General features: G+C 31.2%; 6 protein-coding genes across 19 annotated transcripts; 5 read left to right on the forward strand and 1 right to left on the reverse strand.

Moving 5' to 3' along the window:
• Nucleotides 1-252: 252 nt before the first annotated feature.
• Nucleotides 253-5921, forward strand: LOC126867651 (centrosomal protein of 104 kDa). 4 transcript variants are annotated; one of them, XM_050622414.1, is made up of 16 exons: nucleotides 253-597; nucleotides 1318-1482; nucleotides 1840-2051; nucleotides 2117-2303; nucleotides 2377-2588; nucleotides 2661-2868; nucleotides 2934-3081; nucleotides 3140-3266; nucleotides 3339-3565; nucleotides 3651-3920; nucleotides 4111-4324; nucleotides 4406-4584; nucleotides 4652-4797; nucleotides 4872-4973; nucleotides 5053-5178; nucleotides 5240-5921. In XM_050622414.1, exons 1-16 carry the CDS (start codon nucleotides 495-497, stop codon nucleotides 5308-5310), a joined length of 2697 nt encoding a protein of 898 aa, XP_050478371.1. In that variant the 5' UTR covers nucleotides 253-494; the 3' UTR covers nucleotides 5311-5921. The 4 variants fall into 4 exon arrangements, with proteins under 4 accessions (XP_050478371.1, XP_050478372.1, XP_050478373.1 ...); XM_050622415.1 differs by having other exon boundaries at nucleotides 253-534; XM_050622416.1 differs by having other exon boundaries at nucleotides 253-523.
• On the reverse strand, nucleotides 5907-9328 carry LOC126867655 (tRNA (cytosine(34)-C(5))-methyltransferase). Its single transcript, XM_050622425.1, has 11 exons — nucleotides 9126-9328; nucleotides 8459-8944; nucleotides 8304-8388; nucleotides 8080-8242; nucleotides 7903-8010; nucleotides 7642-7829; nucleotides 7404-7548; nucleotides 7012-7329; nucleotides 6581-6948; nucleotides 6348-6509; nucleotides 5907-6288 (listed from the first exon to the last, which is right to left on the reverse strand). The coding sequence occupies exons 1-11, from the start codon at nucleotides 9189-9191 to the stop codon at nucleotides 6134-6136; spliced, it is 2244 nt and encodes a 747-aa protein (XP_050478382.1). The 5' UTR covers nucleotides 9192-9328; the 3' UTR covers nucleotides 5907-6133.
• A 178-nt stretch (nucleotides 9329-9506) lies between these two features.
• LOC126867657 (protein fuzzy homolog) lies at nucleotides 9507-12038 on the forward strand. The gene is made up of 5 exons (XM_050622436.1): nucleotides 9507-10301; nucleotides 10406-10798; nucleotides 10858-11055; nucleotides 11169-11368; nucleotides 11471-12038. The coding sequence occupies exons 1-5, from the start codon at nucleotides 10224-10226 to the stop codon at nucleotides 11826-11828; spliced, it is 1227 nt and encodes a 408-aa protein (XP_050478393.1). The 5' UTR covers nucleotides 9507-10223; the 3' UTR covers nucleotides 11829-12038.
• A 957-nt stretch (nucleotides 12039-12995) lies between these two features.
• LOC126867658 (magnesium transporter NIPA2) lies at nucleotides 12996-16125 on the forward strand. Of its 3 annotated transcripts, XM_050622437.1 has the most exons (7): nucleotides 12996-13287; nucleotides 13374-13496; nucleotides 13584-13726; nucleotides 13881-14557; nucleotides 15054-15145; nucleotides 15792-15860; nucleotides 16029-16125. In XM_050622437.1, the coding sequence occupies exons 1-6, from the start codon at nucleotides 13188-13190 to the stop codon at nucleotides 15803-15805; spliced, it is 1149 nt and encodes a 382-aa protein (XP_050478394.1). In that variant the 5' UTR covers nucleotides 12996-13187; the 3' UTR covers nucleotides 15806-15860; nucleotides 16029-16125. The 3 variants fall into 3 exon arrangements, with proteins under 3 accessions (XP_050478394.1, XP_050478395.1, XP_050478396.1); XM_050622439.1 differs by lacking the exon at nucleotides 15054-15145 and having other exon boundaries at nucleotides 13000-13287; XM_050622438.1 differs by lacking the exons at nucleotides 15054-15145; nucleotides 15792-15860; nucleotides 16029-16125 and adding an exon at nucleotides 14992-15031 and having other exon boundaries at nucleotides 12998-13287.
• Nucleotides 15509-16289, forward strand: LOC126867662 (protein cornichon). The gene is made up of 3 exons (XM_050622446.1): nucleotides 15509-15642; nucleotides 15792-15860; nucleotides 16029-16289. Exons 1-3 carry the CDS (start codon nucleotides 15562-15564, stop codon nucleotides 16287-16289), a joined length of 411 nt encoding a protein of 136 aa, XP_050478403.1. The 5' UTR covers nucleotides 15509-15561.
• LOC126867656 (phenylalanine--tRNA ligase beta subunit) lies at nucleotides 16136-20166 on the forward strand. Of its 9 annotated transcripts, XM_050622426.1 has the most exons (12): nucleotides 16136-16285; nucleotides 16376-16476; nucleotides 17307-17362; nucleotides 17491-17645; nucleotides 17867-17936; nucleotides 18075-18341; nucleotides 18421-18600; nucleotides 18678-19058; nucleotides 19141-19221; nucleotides 19296-19388; nucleotides 19467-19746; nucleotides 19876-20166. In XM_050622426.1, exons 2-12 carry the CDS (start codon nucleotides 16404-16406, stop codon nucleotides 20025-20027), a joined length of 1788 nt encoding a protein of 595 aa, XP_050478383.1. In that variant the 5' UTR covers nucleotides 16136-16285; nucleotides 16376-16403; the 3' UTR covers nucleotides 20028-20166. The 9 variants fall into 9 exon arrangements, with proteins under 9 accessions (XP_050478383.1, XP_050478385.1, XP_050478386.1 ...); XM_050622428.1 differs by lacking the exons at nucleotides 16136-16285; nucleotides 16376-16476 and adding an exon at nucleotides 16629-17178 and having other exon boundaries at nucleotides 17307-17397; XM_050622429.1 differs by lacking the exons at nucleotides 16136-16285; nucleotides 16376-16476 and adding an exon at nucleotides 16631-17178 and having other exon boundaries at nucleotides 17473-17645.
• The last annotated feature ends 241 nt before the right edge of the window (nucleotides 20167-20407 follow it).

Consider the following 20407-nt stretch of genomic DNA (forward strand, 5'->3'; position numbering starts at 1 on the left):
AAGTAAGAATAATTTTTTATTACATAAAATCAAGCGACAAAAGGACCTTCAACATCCTATTCATCACCGCTATTTTATCATCCCCTTTGGAAACGTCAAATTTGTTCTAAAAAATGTTACCAAATCGTGCTGTTCCAATCGGTCATCGGATTTTTCGTTTCTCGATAACAGAGTTTAAAAATACGAGAGTATCTAGTCTAGCAAGCGAAAATGCTCGAGGTCTCGAGATCAGAGTATCCGTTTGCGGAACGGGTGCAGTTAGTCAGTTCTGTCGCAAGCTTCGCCGCGGCCAGACGTGCAAGTGGCGTTGCCTACGTGCCGGGGTGAAACTTGCTAGCACCCCCTTATCGAGCTTTCAGATGGCTGTGGTTTTTAGATTTTGACGTTTTCTTCATTTCCCCTTCTCCTGTTGTACACGTTTCTTTTTTGCCGTCTTCGTTTTAGTATATATGGTAGCGATACGTTGTTTTCGTCGCTAGGACGTCACCCCCGACATGCCACGGAAAATCGGATTCAACGTCGTGTACGCAACCAGTAAGAGAACATCAGATTGTGATTGTGGAATATATCGAACGACGATAACCTCGAGGTGCTACTGTAATTACTGCAGATCCAAGGATTGACAGCGCAAAGATATACGATAAAATAATATTCATCGGTATAAATCGGAAGGGTATAAAATTGCGAAATCGTTTGCACACGCGAACATCGATTTTTTTCTATCCACGCGGAAAAGATTTCATTTTTCGAAAATTTCTGCTTTAGAAGAAAACAAGTTAACAACAACGACTCGACACGTGCTTCACCGCGTCTCGTTACAGATTGTATAGATTGCCCTCGAACGTAATGAAGCCGTAATCAATGCCTGGATAACACCTTACCGAGCTATTAAATATTAGATCAAGTATTTTCGATTATACGTATGTAACCGCACAAAAATAGCCAAGTAACACGTTTCTCTCGTTGTTATGATTGTAAAGCGTAAGCTAAGGTACGGTATTGCGTGACAAGGTCTCGTGTTAACGGTCCATCGTGGAAAGAATAATTTCAGAGTTAAAACATTATTGATTACATCTCTTACAATCTCCATTTTTATTCAGAAAGCAGAAGCATATAATTGCTCGAAATAGAAACGATACATAAATGAAACATTGGACAAATTTTCGGTAGGAATCGAATATATTCCATCAAAAATTTTTTCCATACAATACCGGAATCTTTCAAATAAAATCCATTTGCAACAACGATAATACTTATTGCAACTTTATAAAATATGCTCCTTTTTATTTAAGATTATAACATTTTAAATAATCACAGGCGAAGAAGATAGACACTCTTCGTTGGAGCTGAACGTTCATGGACCGACGGTAAGAGGATGGCAGAGTTCAAGAAGATGTACATATCCTCAAGAACTCATTCTGCGCCTTCATGGCCCGACGAAGCTTACGAGGATACAAGTCTTGGCTCATCAATATTTAATTCGTAAGTTTCCATCGCTGCAAACAACGCAACGTATAGTACATTTGTCAAGTTATTATCTTTCTCTTTATTTCTTACCGTGAATCATTTTATGAAAATTTAATGTCACGGTGTAACAGAAACTGCCGAGTTTCTCCTGTAAGCAATTCAGTAACAATGAAAATCGAATTAGCACGGCAGCCTCGATTTCCTCAGGCTAGGTCGTTTTGCCCTTCTCGTTTCACTCCCGTTTCTTATTCCACTCCGGGCTAAATACCGCGCAACGTTCTACTCTTCATTGTTTATAAATTCCTCTCTTCTTCTTCGAACAACGCGTTAACGAGAGAGCAACTTAATAATGCTTACGTCAAACGCTTGCAGCTGAAAAATTGGAGATTTGGACATCGAGGGAAGAGAATGCATCCGTGACGACAGAGTTCAGTTATTTGGGTTATATTACGTTGTCCGACAATGCCTCGACCATGTACAAAAGTAGAGAGCTGAAAAGCGTTGCCCTCCCAGAAACAGAGGCGGTCACGCTAAAACTAAGACTTCACAAACCGCACAGTAACGCGCACAATGTTTATCAGCAGGTATATGATCTATAATCATAAGCCATATGCAACGAAAAATATTACAACCGCATTTGGGATTATAGGTCGGTCTTATCGCTATTAACATTCTCGGTGAACCTTACGGGCAAGAGCTCACTGGCCAAGGAGATGCACCGTATAATCCCCATTACACATCGCCATATGACGATTTGGCGTTCGAAATGTACGTCGATCGCGAAGTAGCCAAGATCATAAGACAGATGGAAGCAAAAAAGTTACAAGCTGTAGAAGGTGTGTGTAAGAATTGTATCATTTAGATAAGAATAAACATTTTACGAAAGACTGTATATAAATATGCTTTTAGAGGAGAGATTCGAGTATGCTTCGAAACTTAAAGTAGCGATGGAGAACTTAAGGAAAGCTGGAGAACGTCTCGGAAAGTATGAACTGGAAAAGAAATATGCGATAGCGTTAGAAGACTACGACAAGGCTAAAGCGAAGAAGGCACAAGCGCAACAATACAGGCAACAAGTCTACCAGAGTTTAGAGGTGCAAGATCTACTAGAGCTTCATGGGGTAAATACGCGTCTTTAAAATTAGTCTTTAATTAAGATTTGATATTTGTCTACTATACTTTTGTCTGAATAGCCACTGGAAAAGAACAACAAGTCGTCGATGGAAGGAAAGGAGTCTATATCGATAGATACCTGTACTTCGAATACAACTACTGTTCCTGAAGACATTACATCTCCTCCGAGATTAGTGATTCCACCAAATCGCGATGGAGCCATATCGCCGACTGGCCCGGCGCATCAGCCTCCTGTTTCGCCTTTGCATCAGAAACCAAACAGTCCTGGTAAATCAATTTACATATATATAAAGGAATTTTAACAGTTTAGAGTAATCAATTATCTGCAACAGAAGTTACGGATAGTCCCACGAACGGTGTCGTAGAGAGACAGAATAACTGCAACAAGGGTTCTCTCAGAAGAAAAACTAAATCGGCGGGGCCCGCACTACGTTCCAGCTACGAAGCTTATGAAGAGAGGACGATTCCTGCTTTAAGACAGTAAGACGAGGAAAAAGAAAAATGAAAAATATAGAGATTACCTTAAATTACGTTTCAGTTCGCACACAAACGAGTTCACAAGGGAATGCCACATGGACAATACGGAAACGAAAGTGATATCAAAATTGAATGATAGGGAAAAGAAGCAAGCCGCCTTACCTATCGCTGTTTTTGGAATGGAAATGGTAATATAAGTTTCAGACGGTTACATCAGTTAATTTATAAAATGATGATAATTAATAAAATTTATCGTTTAGGTCGAAAAATTTTATTCAAAACAATTCACGGATAAGGAGGAGGGCCTGATGCAATTGAAGGAGGAGCTAAAGACCTTTGATGCGGAAGTTTCAAAACATTCCGCGAATAAAACAGCCAGAGCTGCAATCTTGCTGCTGCATAGAGCTCTTAGAGATAAAGTCTTCAGCGTATATAGTCTAGCAGCGCAATTAATTAGAATTTTCTTCTCAGAATTTGCAACTGATAGGTATTCACATAATACACTATATAATATGATTTAAAATAATCATTCAATCATACATGTCTATGAGAAATTGCCATTGTCATTTTAGGGTATCTTCTGCGGAAATTGCACGAAGCGTAGAAAGACTACTTCCTGAATTACTGACAAAATCAGGCGATACTACTCCAAGAATTCATAACATGGCAGTGCATACAATACTCAGTATGGCAGATTGTAAATGCGTCAGAGAGTTGCATATTATTCCTGTGCACTTGACAAGACCCGTTAGTAGTAGCACTCATCAAAGATTAGCCCTTAGCAGGTTAGAAATGGTGGAGCAATTAATTCTCAACCACGGAATATCCACTGACAAACAAAGGTGACTCAAAATAACGTAATCTCAATAGTAAATTTTATATCTGATATAATGAACCAAAGGGCATCAGACCACTGTCTGTGACAATCGATATGATTTTATTTGTGAATGTCACTTGCAGGGGTCTGTCCTCAATGTTAAGACTGATTCGTTAAAACGCAATTACTCTGATAAGGCATTGTAACTGTTGTAGTGGACTCACTTGTCGGACCTTATCAGAATTGGGTTCCTCGGGATTGCATCATCCAGCAGAAGCGGTTAGGAAAGTTTCCGAGAGAATTTTGGTATTGGTGTACAAGGTAAATCCCAGACTGGTCCGTAAGCAATTGCCTCCTGACGATGACATCACCAGAAGGAACTTATTGTACCGTCAACTTTTTCATGAATTCGACCTCATTGATCTTCAGGTATAGATTTTTTTATAAGGATTAGATATATGTATATGGAAGGTCTACATATTTACGCTACTCCTTATTTGTTTATTGAAGAGGAAAAAGGAAGCGGAAGCGAGTCATAAAACAACAACACCCACGCGAACGAAATCAACGGAAAATAATGTAGCGAATTTAACGAAATCTCCTTCGAGAACGAGTCCTGTTGTGAGTACCGGAAGCTCAACAAGTATAACATCTCCGTCCGAGAATAGTACAGAACATAAAGGTGACAAGTGAGTAACATACAATCATATTACAAATATCTGTTTTATATATGTTAAAAATGTATTTCTTTTATAGGATATGCATATTTTGCCTCTCCAAGGGACAAGGATATTCCGAAGAGGGATTAAACATTCATTATTGGAGAAATTGCCCTATGTTAACAAAGTGTGAGGCATGTAAGCAAGTGGTGGAAATTTCATACTTGAACTTGCATTTGTTAAGTGAGTATTGTTTCTTTCATTTGATTGCATTTAATGCGTAGCACTAAATAGAAAATATATATCTTATTTTTTAGATGAATGTGATATGAGAAGCAATTACGTAAAATGTGACACATGCAAGCAGGCCATTCATGAAAATTCCTTCGAAGAACATAGAAAAGATAACAAGTGTACAAGTATGCAAACTTGTTTGATATAGTCTCTCTGAATATGAATAATGAATATGGATAACATCCATCATTATTTATGTTACAGAACCTATTGAAGGTTATGATCGTTGTCCATTGTGCTCCGCTCTTGTCAATCAAAATAAGTGGAGGGAGCATTTGATGGGTGATCATCCCTGTGCGAATAACCCTCGAAATAAATCAGGAAAAAGCTGTAAGTTTGATATTATTGAAATATAATGCATCAATAAATACAAAATTGGTTTCGTTTGTAGGTTCAAAATCGCCATCAAATTCTCAGAACCTCAGTGGAAAAATAACCACACCAACTAGTAGAGATTACTAGCGTCAACCGACAACTTCGAATCTTTCGGAGTGTAAAAGATTTTAGAAAAGGTTTTTCTTTTGTTTTCTTTTATAGTTTATCTATATGTTATGAGCTATCCAGCATTTTTCATATTTATATACTTGTATTTAAATGTTTTTTATAGCAAAACCCGTCCTTTATTAGTAGATATTCTCCATGTTAAACAAATTTTTAATCGTAAGTTGAAATCTTCTAATCCCTAGGATCTAGGAACCTTGTTATCAGCTAAATTTGAGAACGAAAGAAAATCTAATGCATACTGTAATTTAAAGCGAATATCAATGAGGCACACGATAGATATTCATCTTTTCCAACTTTAATATACAGTAGAAGCAAGAAGTTCTCTGCGATTTAATAACATATTGTTGAATACTATGGCAGTAGCCATCTCAGAATTAATGATTCCTCTATATCCGGCCATGTTTATAACAATATTTGTACTATAATCAGCAAAACATCTTGAATTTAATGGCCAAAAATAAAAAGGGAAAGAGTATCTGTCGCTCAAACTATATAAAAATTACATGTAATTTCATAAATTATTTCATAGAGAACGATTAGTAAAACAAAAGACATTTCCCATCAAATAATGATCATTTCTTTGTCCTATAAAACATTTTGTTTCGTTTCTATAAGATACATTTTGTCATGGCGCATTGGATATTCGCCTGTCAGAATTCCAATGGCGCGCTTTTATTAAATTTTAAATAAATGCAAATTTTTTACTTATTCTTATAACATACTGAAATTGATATCTTGAAAGAAATTAAAGGAACATCACTTTGTATTACAAAATTATGTGTTATTCTTTTAATTCGTCCGAAAATTCTGGCTTAATTTCTTTCTTTATGTTAATGTCTTTCCCATCAGCATCATTAGTAGTTTCATTGTTCGAGTCTACAGAAACAGCTGTAGAATTGTCTTGAGAAGCACGATTTTCTTTGTATTTATTTTTTTCTGAAATAATAATTCTAAGTAACATTTGAAATGTATGGTAAATACTTCAAAATACATACCAAACATCGAACAATCAGCTCTTAATAAACGTAGATAATGAATCGCATCATGTACATGAACATATGCTCTCAGAGACATTGTACCTCGCCATCCTACCATTTGCAATTTTAACGGGTTTTCTGTCCCTTCTTCTTCGTATACCAATATACAACTTCCAGTTGCTGAAACAACAAAAGAAACAATTTTTATAATGAAATTTATAATTAATGTTTAATGTTATAAAATATATTACCAAAATTTTGTAATCGTTCTTGTGTTTCCCGATTAAGTTTCACAATTTCTGGTGGTGTATTAGGATTATTGTTCTGTAACAACATTACTAGGTCATCTTTAGATAACCTAATTTTTCTACTATCGCCGATATATTGAATAATACTTTGTATTCCTTCATGTGCAAGTCTAAATGAACAATCCATGTTTTTATTGTCACAGCGTACAAACGTTTTTACGCCAGTATTTATTAATTTTATTTGGTCTCCATTAGACAATACAACATCACGTATCGCGGGTGACGTGTAATAAATATTTTTCTTTTTTTTACCAATACATCGCACCAATAAACACCGAGGATCCAAGTCATTAGATATATTATAAAAGCTTCTAAAAATTTCGGTATTAAAGATCAATTAAATAAACAGGAAGTTAAAAAAATTTTCCACCCACTTAATAGATGACCACACATCTTCCTTATCATCGTCGAAGAAAATGAATGGATCTTCCTTAAATCCAGAAGCAAGTCTTCTGCGTTTTCTTTTGGATTCTCGTAATTTGTTCATATCGTCAAATATCTTTCTTCCATGCACATTTTTTGCTTTTTGTTCTTGTTCCAAACTTAATTCAATGTCGTCATCTTCACTCTTAGTATTTTGAATAACTTCATCGCTCTTGTGTGACGCACGTTCCCATGGTAAGTGATTTACCTTTTCCAAAACAGCCACAAAAAATCCTCCTGTATCTTGATGGTGTGGTAATATTCTCATACTGCATCATTAAAGCATTATTATTATGTAATTAAATCAATAACAATATTAACAAGAAACTCAATTTCTATTTACCATCTTTCAAAGTGAAATTTAGTTGCATCCTCAGGTTTTGGTGGAAACATTTTTGGACGAACTTGTGTTTGCCACTGCTCAGGTACATCTTCCCATGATTCATAATATTGTAGATCTTTTGATGCTGGTAACCAATGTGATATGCCTAGAGAGTACATCGTTAAATGTTTGATGCAATAGTGAAGTCGTACAATACAATACACAATGTATAATACAATATATACACAATATACGATACCTGGATCACACACTAATCCAGGTACTAAATCTCTACAATCAACTAATTGGACAGAGTCTTCAGTTTCAACGAGAAGCCTGTGAAGTACAGCTTCATTCTCTATTGGATTTAATGAACAAGTAGAATATACCATTCTTCCTCCAACTGCTAAAAGTTCTAAGCCTCTTCTTGCTATTCTAAACTGAATTCTTTAAATTTATAGATATATAAGTTATTTCTATTAATTAAGTTATACAGTGTTTAAGAAGAAATAATACTTACCCATGGAGATTGTTGCCATTTGCTGGACTCCATTTACACCAAATATCAGGGTTTTTTCTCATTGTACCATCACCACTACATGGTACATCGGCAAGTATTCTATCAAATCTATAACAAAATGTAAAAATTACAAGATCTTTATAAACAGAAATATTTTATTTCATATGTTTTACTAACTTTAGATGCTCTTTTGTACCATCTGGCTTGGTAGTAGCAAAATTAGGCAACACTGAGGCATCATGATTTGTAATTAAAATAATTGGGCTGTTTAATCTTTTTGCTTGATGTACAAGCATATAACAACGATTATTGTCAAGATCATTAGCTATTACAAAACCCTCTGTAAAATATCAATAAAATTTGCTTAATTTGTTTGTAAATATTGAAAATTTCATTAATACCTGGAAATGCACTTCCTTCTTCAGAATGTATCATTTCAATAAGTTGGGCTGTCTTTGATCCTGGTGCTGCACACATATCCAGAACCTATTTAAAATAATTCCTTTCTATCTTTCAAGCTAAATTTAATGTAATAAATATTAGTAGATCAATATACCTTATGATTAGATTTTACATCTAATACTAAAGGTGGCACCATGCTAACTACTTCTTGCCTACTGATACTTCCACTATCTGTTTCAACAATTAAAAAATTATGTAATCTAAAATATGCCTCAGATTTCCGAATATCTTTTCTGGTTAATTGCAACTGCCAAGCTAATCCATCAGGATAAAATGGTAAGCACTGCAATATATCCTTAGGTTTAATTCCTGCATTATTTTCTGAATCATCTTCGACATGTGCCTTTAAGATATCCTTAAAAAAATCTCCTTTAATAGTTTCAATTAATGCTTTAGCTTCTGCTTTTGATCCTGTAATTCTAAATGCCACTGGAAGATTCTTTCTCATAGTATTAATAAAGGAATCCCATTGTTCTTCAGGAACAATTTTCTGAGTTTTGTAATAATTTTCAAAATCCTTATTTTCTCTGATAATGTCTTCATAGTTATGGTGTGGAGTAGTATCCCACTCATTCTTTTTCTGTATAATTCATAAAAATTTTAAATACTGTTCACATGAAAAGAAATTTTCTTAGCAATTAGACACTGATTATTTTCAAAATATAGGAGGCTGATAAGTTTTGTATATGTATAATATATAAGATAGAACATAACCGCAAACCTCGCAGCCGATGTTATTTATTTAACGATTAAGTTTGTACCTTCTGTTTCTCACGACGTTTTTCTGCAAAATTCTTTTTTGGCTTATGTTTCCGCCCTTTTCCCATTGTTTTTTGTAAAACAGTGTGCTATACTATCAATTACTCAACACGTGCTTATTAGTGTAACTACAGATGACAAGATCACTACTTTTTCTACAAGAACACAAGGCTCGTGTAAAATGTTTTCACATTAACAACCTATAGGCGGCGCATCTAACGTTCAAACTTATAATGCTCCAGTCATACATCGGTGATGTTTCAGTCGCGCCTCCAGATTTTCTCCCTAAGTAATGCCACTTCTCGCTAAAGCTCACGCGTTTTAGGTTTGCAATACATCACTGCTGTCGATTCATTAAAATATTCAATTATTTTCAGCGAGATACAATTTGTAACAAAGAAAGTCAGAAAATGCGCATCTCTTGAAAATCCGTTCTTATATCCCACATCCTGCATTGCACGTCTATTCACTAAAATTGCGTGTTATGTGGCCAACATTCCAGCAAGCGCTAATCGAAACATTGCAAACTCATCTCCGATTTATATTAACTCTCCATCTACATACAGGGTCGTTTTTGACCAGTAATTTTAAATAATTTTTCATTTCTTCCATATTTCCGTATAAGCTTTGCTTTACTTAAAAAAATTAAGGTCTCATTTTTATTTTAGGGATCAAAAAATTATTGACTATTTTTTGTAATTTTGCTGTTTTCGATGTGTAGACTCCGAAAATGCATATTTTAAAGTGAAAAATTCATTGGTTCAAAAGTTATAAGCGCGATTATATAAACAAGTCTGAAAACATCTAACATATAACATGTAGTAATAGAAATTATTGAATGATATTCTAGAAACTTGGAAAAGTATTTAAAAATTTGTTTGGGTCTTTTTTAAACACAAAAATCTGAAAAAATAAGAAAAAAAAATAAGAATAAGAATATTATGAAAGTTAGCGTAACATTGGTGTAACATTGATAATAAATTGAATTTAAATTTGCGTAGCAGAAGGGATAAAATATTTGCAAATTAGAAACGTAAAAGTTTATATAAAAATAAAAGCTTATTAAATATTTAACGCCTAAAAAGAATAAAATCATTATTATGGTAGCCCACGTTATGTGTTTAACCTCTACTGGAGGAATTCCTTTATTTTCTCGCCAGAAAGGGGAAGGAGATACGGTAAAATTTACATAATTATAAACAAAAGAGTAATACATAAATCTATGTAATATCAATTTTAATTTTTCTTTTGCTCTTCCTTTTTCTTCCCAACATAATTATAGATGACATTTTCTAAAATAGCATCTCTATATGGGATACATATGTTTCTCAAATCACAAAACATTAAACTTTTGAATACAAATTTACCCGATACTACGATAATGTGGAAAGAATTTGAACAAAGTATTACATTAATAGTTATTGCAAGTGGAACTACCAAATCTGTATTGGATAAATTCTTAAATGCAGTTTTTGGTGCAATGATCTTGTTTGTTGGTATCGAGGAATTAAAAAATACCAAAAACATAGAAAAGCTGAAGAAAGATATGCGTTTGTGCAGCCCAATTGTTGATAGTTTATTGCAATGTCTTGATGTTGGCGATGGAATTTGTTCAAAAACTGATATTATCAATATGACAGAATGTATAATGTGCCAAGAAAATAATTTGTTTCAGGTAATTGAATTCTTTTTAATTCATGCATTTTCTGCATAGTAAATAATAATCTATTTAAGACATGCTTAGAGGGTTATATGGAATGTTTGGATTCTATATATGGATGCATCTTAGTACATGGATGTTTAGCAGTAGCTACAGAAGGATGGTGGAATTTAAGTCCCATTGAAAGAAAATTATTAATAACAGCTGTTAATACAGAAGATACTTATAGCACGCGAGACATTCCAGTATTTTTACCTTATAAAAGTCCAAATGTGAGTATTTTCATTAAAAATTTTTAAAATACAATTTTTATTTATTAATCTAATAAGATTTATTTTAAAAATTAAGTTCAATTGATCATAAGACAATTCAATTGATCATATAGGTAGCTTTTAGATTAGTATCCATTACGTTGATCAATCAAGTCGAAGTATTAGCCTTATGTGGACCCAATCCGAGTTTATCAGAGATTGAACGATTTGCTATACAATGTTGGAAAAATAGTATTGATGCTTTACACAATGCAGAACAATGTTATCCGCGTAACTTACCTACATCTGTAAATTTGGATTCAGAGACACTTGGGTAATATATAATAGTACCATTTAATATAAATAATTTTATTTAGAAAAACCTATTATCAAAATGTATTATATAATATCTTTTTCTTTTCACTCCGGAATTTAGATTTCTGTTAGCAAATTATAAGGTGCAAAAGTTTATACTTGGTAAGAATATGCAGTATGCAAAAAATAGAGTCAGTGGTTCACACAGATTGGACATATTAAGAACATTTTATCATCAAGCTGTAGAGACATATATATTATCTTCAGAATCTGAATGTGATACAACAGATGATAATTGGAAATTTGTTGGTGTAAAAGAAACTTATCTATGTTCAGAGTACCATAAATGTTATGCAGTTAAACATGGAGATCATATACTTTGCATTTTATGTGCCTCCACAGTTCCTACTCATACAGTAAGATTGGTTTGTCAAAAAATATTGAAAACATTGCTCATTGATAAACAAGGCTGCTGGTAAAAATTTAACACATTGATCTCTTTTTGCAATATCATCCCATTTTACTTCTATTGTAAAATTTACATTAACCCACCTTATATATGTCCTGATACTATGTTTTTATTAGGTATAAGGAATATATATTGTGAACATAAAAAATATATAATAATCATTTGTAAATTAGGATTTATGTAAAATTAAACATATTTCATTAAATGTTAAATCATTTTATCGTGTGTTTACTGTTTAATCACTTTAATTTGCAAATTAAATTATCATTCATTGATACTTTCCATTCATAATGTAACAGTTACATACATAACAATCGTGTTGTACGAACTATTATTTTGTTGTCAATGCATTATATTTGTTAAGAAAAAAAGCAAGAGAACAATCCTAAGTGAAACGATAGAAAAGCTGACTATCCTCCGATTTCAATGATTTTTGGATATGTTGTAAAATCCAACATTTTGGAAATGTATTTTCCGAGATATTCACAAAAAGATGCCACTACTATTACAGTGAATTCTGCCTATAGTTGTGCGTCTGTAGCAGCGTATGCGTCAACATTGGTTGCTGGCTGCTTATTTTCTGTTTATAAATAAGAGTGAGGAGAGCTTAAAGACACAAATGACTGTTACAACAGAATTAAAAATGAATATCACTAATATATTGGATTTGGATTTGGGTTAGTTTTTTCAATCCGGCCGGCGAAGCTTTCATAAAATAAGAAGTATTGTTTTTTTTTTTCGTAAAATAATATCAATTAGTCATTCGGCTATGATTTTTATAAGTAATTTATTATTTTACGCAAGTGTTACCGACTGCCTCGTGGTGATGAGATTAAAAAACCTAATCCAAGTACAATACATTCATAATATTCTTTTTTAACAGAATTATAAATTGTAACAGACATTTTTTATAGCTTCGTATATGCACGTTGTACACGCGGCCTTTAAACTCACCCAACTCTCCTTTATAAACAGAACATAAGCGATCGGCGGATAGTAACAAATACTAATGCATACCGGTAGTTTTTCGATAACTACATATATCAATTATAATTGATATCGCTTTTTGTTATCGCTCTAATAAAGTGTCAGTTTTTATATTGTATATATGTATTTATCGAATATGTACGTATATACGCATGCGCGCATATTATCTATCCATAGAGTATGTTATTTTGAATTATATATATTTACTTTCATACAATCATTATCATTACAGTGTATATTACATTAATTTGGCGAATGTAAAATGTCAGATAAACATTTCGTTTCTTATAACGTTTACATAATGTTGTAAAAATTTAACAGTATAAAGTATAATATATTTTTTTATATTTTGATGGATTACTGGCAAAACTAAAATTTAAATATGAGCAGAGTAACAAAAATTGCGGTTGATACACAGTTATATGATGCAACAAATTTTTACACAGGTTTAGGTTTAGCAATTAGTTCTAGTGGTTTTATAGGTTAGTTGACTGATTTTCTAATTTCGATTAGAAATTTATTTAAAACAATTTAGCATTAATTATTATACAATGTTATAATTATTTAGGTGCCAGTTTTATCATTAAAAAAAAGGCATTGATTAGATTACAAAGGCGTGGTGCATTACGAGCTTCATCCGGAGGATTTGGCTATTTAAAAGAATGGATGTGGTGGACTGGTCTTCTTTCAAGTATGTGAAACAGAAAATGCTTATACAATATGTACATGTGTTCAAGATATAATACTATTACTACAAAGAATATTGATTTCATTAAAGTGGCGGTAGGAGAAACAGCAAATTTTGCTGCTTATGCATTTGCACCAGCTTCATTGGTTACTCCTTTAGGAGCACTTAGCGTTTTAATATCTGCAATATTGGCATCAAAATATCTAAATGAGAAGCTTAATTTGCTAGGAAAGGTAATGATGTAATATATATTATAAGCTATCTTTATTATATAGGAACAAAAATATAAAATAACAAATAAAATAAATAAAACAAATAAAATTTTACTACAAAATAATACAATTTCTATTGAATATATAAAGATAAATATAATTACTATTATTCCAGATTGGTTGCCTTTTATGCATCTTAGGTTCCACAGTTCTTGTAATTCACTCTCCAAAAGGAGAAGAAATCAGTACATTAAATGAGCTTTTAGATAAGGTTAAAGATCCAGGATATATTATTTATGTATTAATTGTAATAGTATGCAGTATTTTGATTATTTTTTATTTTGGTCCTGCTTATGGAAATCAAAATATCATGATATATATTTGTCTGTGTTCATCCATTGGTTCATTGACCGTTACAAGTTGTAAAGGATTAGGACTGGCTTTAAAAGAAACCATTCTTGGATTTAATAATGGATTTACGAACTGGTTGACATGGGCCTTTTTATTTAGCGCTATACTCTGTATCAGCGTACAAATGAATTATTTGAATAGATCCCTCGACTTATATGAAACCACAATTGTAACACCTATTTATTATGTAGTTTTCACAACATTAGTAATAATTGCATCTGCAATATTATTCAGGGAATGGGAAAATATGAGTGCTGAGGATATCTTGGGTTCATCTTGTGGTTTTTTAACTGTAATAACTGCAATATTTCTATTAAATGCATTTAAGGAAATAGACATATCTTATGAGAATATCAGGCATATGCTGCAGCCTAAAAGAAAGTTGCTCATAAGTAGTAACAATCAGTGGAGCGACAGGGATGAAGAGAGATTAATAACAAGGTTAGAAACAGAATTAAATCATACATATGGAGCTCAAAATTTAACAAGAACTATATAACTAATTATGCATATACAAAGTAAAACATTGCAAAGCATATACATTGTAAAGATATGAATAACTTGTATTTAATGTGATTGATTTTAAAATAAATCTTACAAATTTCAAATCTTATTTATATCTATTATGTATATAGATCTTAGAAATCATTTTTCAGTAGAATTATCTTTTCTATTCATATTTTATATCAAGTCCTAAAGAAGCAATAGGTCTAAGTCTGCTTTTTTTGTTTTGTATTCAAGTATCTTTTCAATTATAATAATGTAATTACACATAAATGTCATAAAAGTCATATAGAATTTATTGTCAAATTTGTCATATATGTTATAAATATACAAAACCATCTCTTTTTAACAACTTTTGTTAATAATTCTAGTTATTTTGATAAAATTGCATTCTGAGCATGACATTGAATCTCAAGTTGCATTCCATCTATAGATTCGACATAAATACGTATAAACTGAGACGAAAACATTCCACAATGGCAACGTATTCACTGCATCACATTGGAAAATGTGAAAATAAAGGAAGTAATATCAGAAATAAGTTATACTATATATATACAGGGTGGTTGGTAACCGGTGGTACAAGCGGAAAGGGGGTGATTCTACGCGAAAAAAGAAGTTGAAAATATAGCATAAAAATTTTTTTTTTCATTTTTTTAAAAATCTACAGTGAGATCCGTTATAACGAGATGTGCTAAAGTGCACGCGTACCGAGCGAAAATTCAAAGTCGATTTTCTCGAAAACAAAGCCTCAAACGAAAAATTTTTATTCTATATTTTCGACTTCTTTTTTCGCGTAGAATCACCTCCTTTCCGCTTGTACCACCAGTTACCAACCACCCTGTATATAAATATATTTACTTAAAATGCAATTCTTCATTTGTAAGTCAAATTATGTCACTTGAATCAACTTATTACTAGCATCACGTACAGTTATTACAATGGCGTTCAGTTTAGCCGCTTTTTCATATATCGTGGCCTTAATTGTAGATGCTATTTTGATCATTTTTGCAATATTTCATGTACGTACTTCTTCGAAACTATAATGTCTGCTTCTCAAAACAAAACAGTAATTAAAAATGTGTACACGTCTGTTCAATGCGAATTATTTCTAACCTTAGCGATATAGGTGTAAAGTTAAATGACTCTAGCTAGACATTATATTTTTCAGGTTATTGCATTTGATGAATTAAAAACTGGTTATAAAAATCCGATTGAACAATGCAATAGTTTAAATTCGGTAAGAGTTTGAAATTAGTCTTTTATAATATCATATTTACAAAATCAATAACAAGTGTATGTAAAATTAAGTGTTTAAGTTAAATATATGTATAATGTATATGTATATATATACATATATATAAAATATATATATATATGTATGTATACATGTCTGTGTATATTTCAGCTAGTTATTCCAGAATATGGATTACACATTTTAATCAACATTTTATTTCTAATTAGTAGTCAATGGCTTTCATTGCTTTTAAATATGCCATTGATAATATATCACTTGTGGCAATATTATCATAGACCTATCATGTCTAAACCAGGTCTTTATGATCCCACTAGTATAATGAGTGCTCAAGCTCTTAAAATTCATCAAAGGGAAGGATGGAGTAAACTTACATTTTATCTTTTATCATTTTTTTACTATTTATATGGGTAAGTTTTAGAATATGTAGGGGCTAGTAGACGTAACTAATTATGAAATGTTTATTATAAGAAAATGTAATATGTTCTATTTTGTTTCAGAATGATTAGTTCATTGATTCACTGAGGGATGGAAATCATTCTTTATTATTCGCCAATAAAATTTGTTTATAATACATCCTCAGTCATCAATGGTTCATCAGGTTAATTTTTTTGTTGGATAAAGTGACTAATTTGTTAAAACGTGTTATTGTTTTTTGTAAAAATAAAATTTCATACTCAAGTAATGTTTTTTTTTCTATTAGGTAGTCATAGAATTCAGTACACTTTTATTAAGGAGTCTAAGTGAAAGACTTTTATTTATTTATTTTAGAGTAGGAAAAGCTCTACTATAAAGAACGTTTATATAAATTGTTTATATATATATATATATACATATATATATATAAAAGATGTTTATATAAATATTTAATTATATCAGATTATATTTATACAACGGAAATTTGAATGCTTTTACTTGTATTATTATTACTTGTTCCGTTCTACAAATTTGCGAATAATCATTAATTTGTTAAATTTAAATCTGCGAACTACGGAAATATATATATACAGAAATATATGTATGATAGGTATGACAGATATACCTAACCTTAACTTATAATATCTACAATGCTGCTCCCTATCCCTACTTAGAATTAATAACATCAGAAAGGAAATTCCCTCTCTGTTAACATAAATTGATTCTAACCTTAAATTCTTTTCTGAGATATATCAATTTCAACACAGTTCTAACCATTTTCGAATTAATAATCGGCTATTGCATGTTGAGAATTTGTATTATATAAAAATGCCGACTATTAATATTAAACGTGACTTGTTGTTTAAAACTCTTGGTAAAACATATTGTAAGTTATAAATATTTAAATAATGAACATTGTAAATTGTATCAACTTCTTTTACGTTTATAATTAACCTAACTAAATATTTACCAATATAATATTTATAAGTAAATTAATCTATAATATGATTTTAGCGGATGCCGAATTTCAAAATTTATGTTTTGAGTTTGGATTAGAATTGGACGAAGTGGTATGCAGCTTACATATTATTGGATACTATCAAATGTATTAATGCATATAAGAAATGAATTGCTATATATTTCCATATGTAGTATTACATCGAAATAATCCTAGAATTAGTTAAATTTTGATTTTTAGACAACAGAGAAACAAATGATGACAAAGGAGCAAAATTTAAATCATAGTGGAGAAGTATCTGAAGAAGTTGTATATAAAATTGATATACCTGCAAACAGATACGATCTATTATGCTTAGAAGGTTTAGCTCTTGGACTTCTTATATTTCAAAAGCAGTATGTACAATATATGTTTATTATATAATTTTTTAATTTTTCTATTATTTTTCATACCACAGAGTCTTATTAAAATCACACTATTATTTTAACAATTCCATTAGTTCATTATTAGTTCATTAGTATATAATAACAATACGTATTATATATTAGCAATAACTGCAATAATAAATAAACATATGATATAGACTACTACAATTAGAAAACTTTTTTAAATATAGAATGGATATACCACAATATACAAAGATATTTTCAAGTACAAACACACAAAAGATTATAATGACAAAGCAGGTATATATATGATTTTTATTATTATCAATGTTTTTTTAATTAAAATTAACAAAACTAATTCAATTGAAAAATAAAAGCTAAAAATTAAATTGAAAAGTTGAACTTTTAATAAAACTGTTTTTTTATGTTATATTTTAGTGTATGAAAGTTAGAGGGCATATTGTTGCAGCCGTTTTACGTGATGTTACATTTTCTAAAGATTCTTACAACAGCTTCATCGATCTTCAAGAAAAATTGCATCAAAATATAGGTAGGAAAAGAACTTTAGTATCGATTGGAACCCATGATCTAGACACTGTCAGAGGTCCATTTTTATATGATGCAAGGCCACCAACTGACATTTGTTTTAAGCCACTTAATCAAGAGATGGAATATACAGCAGAAGAAATTATGAATTTATACGAAGTGGGTGTTTTTACAATTTGAGTGCCTACTTAATATGGACTTTATTTTAAAGAGAATTTTATATTAAATTTTATTTTAGAACCATGCGCAATTAAAGCAATATCTGCATATTATAAAGGACAGTCCAGTTTATCCTGTAGTAGAAGACAGTAATGGAATCATTTTATCACTCCCACCTATTATCAATGGAGATCATTCAAAAATTACACTCAATACTAAAAATATATTAATTGAATGTACTGCGACAGATTTAACAAAGGTACATAAAAGCTATTATGTTCTTTATATTTGTAAGAGATAAATCAACTAATAGCAAACTTTTGAAAAATTTTGTAGGCAAAGGTAGTACTGGATACTATAGTTTGTGCTTTTAGTCAATACTGTAAAATAAAATATTCAATAGAAGTGGTGGAAATTGTGTATCCTGATAAACAAGTATTTCATTATCCAGACTTGAAATATCGAATTGAGGAAATGGATTGTGAAAAAGCAATAAAATACATTGGTATAAAACAAACTGCGGAGGAATTGGCTAATTTGCTTTCTAGAATGTCTTTGAAAACATCTATTAAAGATGGTAATATATTAAACATCGAAGTGCCTCCTACAAGGCATGATGTGATACATGCATGTGATATTTATGAAGATATTGCTATAGCGTATGGATATAATAAAATTGAGAAAACTATACCGCATTTATCTACCACTGCGGATGAGGTACTAACAAATGTTACAATCGCCGATTTTTAAGCTGGTTAAGTTTTAAATAAAATATTTCCTATTCATGTTTTAAATTTAGTTTCCACTGAATAAATTATCTGATCAACTACGGATAGAATTGGCTTGTGCTGGATTCACAGAAGCATTGACATTTTCATTGGTATGCAAAATTTTTGAGTACACAGTTATACAAATTGTACAAATCAGTTATAGTTGAAAAGTTTCTCCTTACAGTGTTCTCGTGAAGATGTAGCGGATAAATTAGGTCACGAATTATTAAACATACCAGTTGTCCATGTGTTAAATCCAAAAACATTAGAATTTCAGGCATGTACAAAGAGTTTATCAAGACCATAGGCTCAGGTTAGTTTAAAATATAAAATTAACAACATGACAATGTTACAGGTTGCCCGTACCACTTTGATACCAGGATTATTGAAAACGTTAGCTGCAAATAAAAAAATGCCACTTCCTCATAAATTATTCGAAGTTTCCGACATTATATTAAAAGATAACGATGTGGAAGTTGGTGCACGCAATAATCGACATTTATGCGCGGTATATTGCAATAAATCTGACGGTTTTGAAGTAATTCATGGTTTATTGGATAGAATATTACAAATATTAGAAGTGCCATGGAATGGCAGTAAAAATGCAAATGGATATTATCTTCGTGCTGTCGATGGTAAAGCATTATATGAAAAATTCCATATACCAAATTATACGTATAAGAGAACGCAATTTATTTAGAAATATTGTTTTTTAACAAGGTATCATAATATCTATTATCCTAAGTCCATATAATTTCTTTCAGATCCCACTTTCTTCCCTCATCGTTGTGCGGAAATATTATGTTATGATAAAGTGATTGGAAAGATGGGAGTTCTACATCCAGATGTAATTTCAAGATTTGAATTAAATACACCTTGCTCTATATTAGAAATTGATATCGAATGCTTTTTATAAGACAATTATAAAATTTATTATTGATAATATGTTGGAATAAATTATACACTTCTCCTATAATTATTTTATTATTAAGCAAAAATTTAATTAAAAAATATAAATGATGCAGCAAATATAAGCGTTAAATATCATACACGAATACTGATTTGTGTTTAACAGATGAGATTAATTTTAATTAAATCATTAATCTTTTTCTCCTTTAAAATCGAATATATTGGAGGGAGAAAGGAAAAAAACAATTTTTAAATTTACATTTTCTTTTTTTAATTTGTATCATAATTGCTATAGTTTGTTTACAGTTTTTATTCAAAATATTAGTATACACATATATGATGAACATTATGGTAATGATTATTAGGATTTGAAAAAAGATAAAGGAG

Source organism: Bombus huntii, chromosome 7, assembly GCF_024542735.1.
Source record: "Bombus huntii isolate Logan2020A chromosome 7, iyBomHunt1.1, whole genome shotgun sequence".
Lineage (NCBI taxonomy): Eukaryota > Metazoa > Arthropoda > Insecta > Hymenoptera > Apidae > Bombus > Bombus huntii.